Genomic DNA, 5,447 nt, shown 5'->3' with positions numbered 1-5,447 from the left:
AATTACACTTTGGATGGTGCATCAATACACCCAGTCACTACAAAGTGACAGCCGTCCTTCCTCACTCAGTTCCGGAGAGGAAGGAAACCACTCAGGGATTTCCACCATGAGACCGATCGTGAATTTAAACAGTTACAGTTTAATGGCTGTGATTGGATAAAGCTGAGGATGGATCAACAACATTGTAGTTATTCCACAATGATAACCTAATTGACAGAGTGAAAAAAAAGGAAGCCTGTGGAGAATACAAATATTCCAAAACATCCTGTAATACTGCAAAAAATGTGGCAAAGCAATTCACTTTTGTCCTGAATACAAAGTGTTGTGTTCGGGGTAAATCCAATAATCAAATCAAATCAACATTTATTGGTCACATACACGTGATTAGCAGATGTTATTGCAGGTGTATCGAAATGCTTGTGCTTCTAGCTCCGACAGTGCAGTAATATCTAACAAGTAATATCTAACAAATTACACAACATGTTCCCAACACACTGTAACGGTTGTCATACGGAGTAGACCAAGGCGCAGAGGGTTGAGTGCTCATCTTAACTTTTATTGAACACTTAACAAAACAAGAAAACAAACAAACGCACAGAATTGCAGATTACACACACACACAGCTATGCAAAAACAACTTCCCACAAATGACAGGTGTAAAAGGGCTACCTGAGTATGACTCCCAATCAGCAACAACGATGTACAGCTGTTCCTGATTGAGAGCCATACCCGGCCAACACAAAGAAATATACAACATAAAAAAACCATAGAAATACAAAACATAGAACAAGACCCAAAAACCCCGACAACACAAAACAAACACACCCTGCCACGCCCTGACCAAACTACAATGACAAATAACCCCTTATACTGGTCAGGATGTGAATTAATTAACCTGTTATGGATAGGGGGCAGTATTTTCATGGCCGGATAAAAAACGTACCCGATTTAATCTGATTATTACTCCTGCCCAGAAACTAGAATATGCATATAATTATTAGCTTTGGATAGAAAACACTCCAAAGTTTCTAAAACTGTTTGAATGGTGTCTGTGAGTATAACAGAACTCATTTGGCAGGCCAAAACCTGAGAAGATTCTGTACAGGAAGTACCCTGTCTGACCATTTCTTGGCCTTCTTGATTATCTCTATCCAAAACAGGGGATCTGTGCTGTTACGTGACACTTCCTACGGCTCCCATGGGCTCTCAGAAGGCGGCAAAAAGCTAAATCGTGGCTTTGCAGGCCCTGGCTGAAAAACATTAGCGCGTTTGGATAGTGGCCAGTCAGAGTACTATGAGACTGAGGCTCGTGCACGAGTCGACTCCATGTTTACTTTCTCTCTCTTTGAACGAAAACAACCACTCCCGGTCGGAATATTATCGCTTTTTTACGAGAAAAATGGCATAAAAATAGATTTTAAACAGCGGTTGACATGCTTCGAAGTACGGTAATGGAATATTTAGAACATTTTTGTCACGAAACGCGTCGGGCGCGTAACCCTTCGTCACCCTTGGATAGTGTCTTGAACGCACGAACAAAACGCCGCTATTTGGATATAACTATGGATTATTTTGAACCAAACCAACATTTGTTATTGAAGTAGCAGTCCTGGAAGTACATTCTGACGAAGAACACCAAAGGTAATCAAACTTTTCTAATAGTAAATTGGAGTTTGGTGAGGGTCAAACTTGGTGGGTGTCAAAATAGCTAGCCGTGATGGCTGGGCTATCTACTCAGAATATTGCAAAATGTGCTTTCACCGAAAAGCTATTTTAAAATCGGACACCTCGATTGCACAAAGGAGTTCTGTATCTATAATTCTTAAAATAATTGTTATGTTTTTTGTGAACGTTTATCATGAGTAATTTAGTAAATTCACCGGAAGTGTTCGGTGGGAATGCTAGTTCTGAACGTCACATGCTAATGTAAAAAGCTGGTTTTTGATATGAATATGAACTTGATTGAACAAAACATGCATGTATTGTATAACATAATGTCCTAGGCGTGTCATCTGATGAAGATCATCAAAGGTTAGTGCTGCATTTAGCTGTGGTTTTGTTTTTTGTGACATTATATGCTAGCTTGAAAAATGGGTGTCTGATTATTTCTGGCTGGGTACTCTGCTGACATAATCTAATGTTTTGCTTTCGCTGCAAAGCCTTTTTGAAATCGGACAGTGTGGTTAGATAAAGGAGAGTATTGTCTTTAAAATGCTGTAAAATAGTCATATGTTTGAAAAATTGAAGTTTTTGTATTTTTGAGGAATTTGTAATTCGCGCCACGCCTATCATTGGATATTGGAGCAGGTGTTCCGCTAGCGGAATGTCTAGATGTAAGAGCTTTTAAGACTGTATACATATGGACGAGCGATGTCAGAGCGGAACGGACTAAGATACTGTAGAATGTTATAGAAAAAAACAGTATATACATATGGGATGAGTAATGCCAGATATGTAAACATTATTAAGTGAATGAGATACCGTAGAATAGTATAGAATACAGTATATACATATGAGATGAGTAATGCAAGATATGTAAGCATCATTAACCTCTACGGGCTAGGGGGCAGCATTGAGAATTTTGGAAAAAATATGTGCCCATTTTTAACTGCCTCCTACACCAACTCAGAAGCTAGAATATGCATATTATTGTTCAGGTTTGGATGGAAAACACCCTAAAGTTTCTAAAACTGTTTGAATGGTGTCTGTGAGTATAACAGAACTCCTATGGCAGGCAAAAACCTGAGAAGGTTTCATGCAGGAAGTACCCTGTCTGACAAGGTGTTGTTGTTCTTGCTTCTGTTTATTGAAGAGTCAGGATCTTAGCTGTAACGTGACAATTCCTAGGGCTCCAATAGGCTCTCAGAACCCGGGAAAAACCTGAACGATGACGAGGCAGCCTCAGGCTGAAACACATTATCTCCTTTTCCAAGTGTCCCATCCGGGGACAATAGAATTAGGCGCGTGCGCGATTCGCCCCCGTGGAGTATTTTCATTCGGCTGTTTAGCTAATTGCAGATTCCCGGTCGGAATATTATCGCTTTTCTACGAGATAAATTGCATAAAAATTGATTTTAAACAGCGGTTGACATGCTTTGAAGTACGGTAATGGAATATTTAGAACATTTTTGTCACGTTCGTGATTTAGCATTCTGATAGTGTCTAGAACGCACAAACAAAATGCCGCTGTTTGGATATAACGATGGATTATTTGGGACCAAACCTACATTTGTTATTGAATTAGAAGTCCTGGGAGTGCATTCTGACGAAGAACAGGAAAGGTAAGACCATTTTTTTAATAGGAAATGTGATTTTGGTGAAGGCTGAACTGGGTGGGTGTCTAAATAGCTAGCCCGTGATGGCTGGGCTATGTACTTAGAATATTGCAAAATGTGCTTCATCCGAAAAGCTATTTTAAAATCGGACATATCGAGTGCATAATGTCCTAGGTGTGTCATCTGATGAAGATCATAAAAGGTTAGTGCTGCATTTAGCTGTGGTTTGGGTTTTTGTGACATTATATGCTAGCTTGAAAAATGGGTGTCTGATTATTTCTGGCTGGGCACTCTCCTGACATAATCTAATGTTTTGCTTTCGTTGTAAAGCCTTTTTGAAATCGGCCAGTGTGGTTAGATTAACGAGAGTCTTGTCTTTAAAATGGTGTAAAATAGTCATATGTTTGAGAAATTGAAGTAATAGCATTTCTAAGGTATTTGAATATCGCGCCACGGGATTACACTGGCTGTTGAGTAGGTCCCACTGGCCCAGAGCGGTTAAGTAGCAAGCTAAGGTGACAATAATGCCTGCCATGGACGTTTCCTAGTTGTTTAGAATGTTCAGAACCATAGTGGAAGAACACGTTTAAAGCCTCAAAGGACAAGATTATCCAATTTTCAAAACAAGTCGGTTTTTGCTAGCCACAGCAGTCAACTAGCTAGCTACGTAGCCACAGCATGTCAACTAGCTAGCTAGGTGGTTGTTTAGCTTTCTAGCATATTCACTCATTTGTTTGTAAACAATTAACAAGCTAGTTAGCTACCAAACATTCTTGTTAAACTGTCATCAAAGAAGCTAGCAAGCAAAATGCCAAATAACAGTCTAAAAACCACCTGAGGTCAAATTGAGCAAGATTTGACCATTCAGACACATGTCGCATGACCTACGAAGGTGGTTTGAAATGTGGCTGGAAATGTCTGCTTCCATGTGCTTTTTGGCTGTTCAAACTGTTGGAAAATATACAGATTCTAATCGGATATGCAACATTTTTTGGAGGGGAATCACTTCAAACTGGGAGTATGAAGAAGGCTAAAGAGGTTACACAGCTTAATAAAACAAAGCTTTCCAAAACAAGGTGCATGCACTTCTACAATAAAACAAACAACAGACATAACTATTTGAAGGTTGCATTTTAATAAGATAAGTAAGCACAAGTTTCTACATTTCTACGTTTTAAATATCATTTAATCTACATTTTATATATAAACCAAGCGATTAGATAAATAACAGCCATGTAAAGCAGGGTAGCAGGGGGTTCCTTAGTAAGCAGCGAGTGGATTGGTGCTGGACTAGTCCCATCTGGATTAGTACGGATCCCATTTACACCAGCGTGTTGCTGCGTGTCTTGCGGGCAGGCACCCTAATGGCTTTGTGGCAGTCGCTGTGTCTGCAGCTACACTCCTCCACGTGTAGGTAGGTGTAGGGCACCACATCTCCATTCAGACACTGTAGGTCCACCGTACGGTTACTGGACCGGGACTCCTGGCAACACGCACACGAGTGGTCCAGAGACGCAGCCATCGCAGAATACCTGGAGGACGGGAGTGAAAAAGAGAGGTGTTCACAGAGATTAAGAAGAGATCATCTACTCCCCAAGAGACAAAGACACCTCAATAAATGACATGTTTCACAAAACACAAATACATATAGGGGGTGTGTCCCAGACACAGATTAAACCTAGTCCTGGAATAAGAACCATGTTTAATGGAGATTCATTTAAAATGATTTTCAGTCCATCACTCTGCTTAAACTGGATACTGGAAACACCCCCATTGTGTTGTGGCTGTTATGAGGCTCCACTTGGTTGTGATATTAGCATTGTTTCCACACTCACTTGGTGAAGGTGTTGCAGGATCCCTCACAGTACGGCATCTCCACCTCCTCAATAGACTGGCAGCTCATGTGGTTGATGAAACTCTTCATGGATCCTTTCTTACAGGCCTTGTCCTTCTCCACACCTGGTATTGGAGGGAGACACAACATTAAACATGATCCGTCTGGAAAGACCATGAAAAAGAGCTACACCTGTTTGAGTTCACTGACTACAAGGTGGCTCTCCTTCTCAATCATTATCAATTATGAATATCAGTGGTTTTATGATGCATGAATCTGATCACATTCCAATCCTGATATGAAATTGTTAACAGCTTTGAATATTTCATTTTCATACT

At 40.3% G+C, this 5,447-nt stretch overlaps 1 protein-coding gene across 1 annotated transcript in view; it reads right to left on the bottom strand.

Annotated features, from left to right (window-relative positions):
• Positions 1 to 4,391: 4,391 nt before the first annotated feature.
• LOC115193071 (mucin-2-like) overlaps positions 4,392 to 5,447 on the bottom strand; it is a 29,301-nt gene continuing 28,245 nt past the window's right edge. Inside the window, exons 44-45 of the mRNA XM_029752055.1 lie at positions 5,111 to 5,234; positions 4,392 to 4,807 (exon numbers count right to left, since the gene is read on the bottom strand). Of these exons, the coding sequence (XP_029607915.1) occupies positions 4,597 to 4,807; positions 5,111 to 5,234 (335 nt within the window). The 3' untranslated portion in view covers positions 4,392 to 4,596. The remainder of the gene's footprint in view (positions 4,808 to 5,110; positions 5,235 to 5,447) is intronic.

This window comes from Salmo trutta, chromosome 4, assembly GCF_901001165.1.
Source record: "Salmo trutta chromosome 4, fSalTru1.1, whole genome shotgun sequence".
Taxonomy (NCBI): Eukaryota; Metazoa; Chordata; class Actinopteri; order Salmoniformes; family Salmonidae; genus Salmo; species Salmo trutta.
Note: the sequence above shows the minus strand (reverse complement) of the source record. Positions and strands in the feature narration are given on the sequence as shown.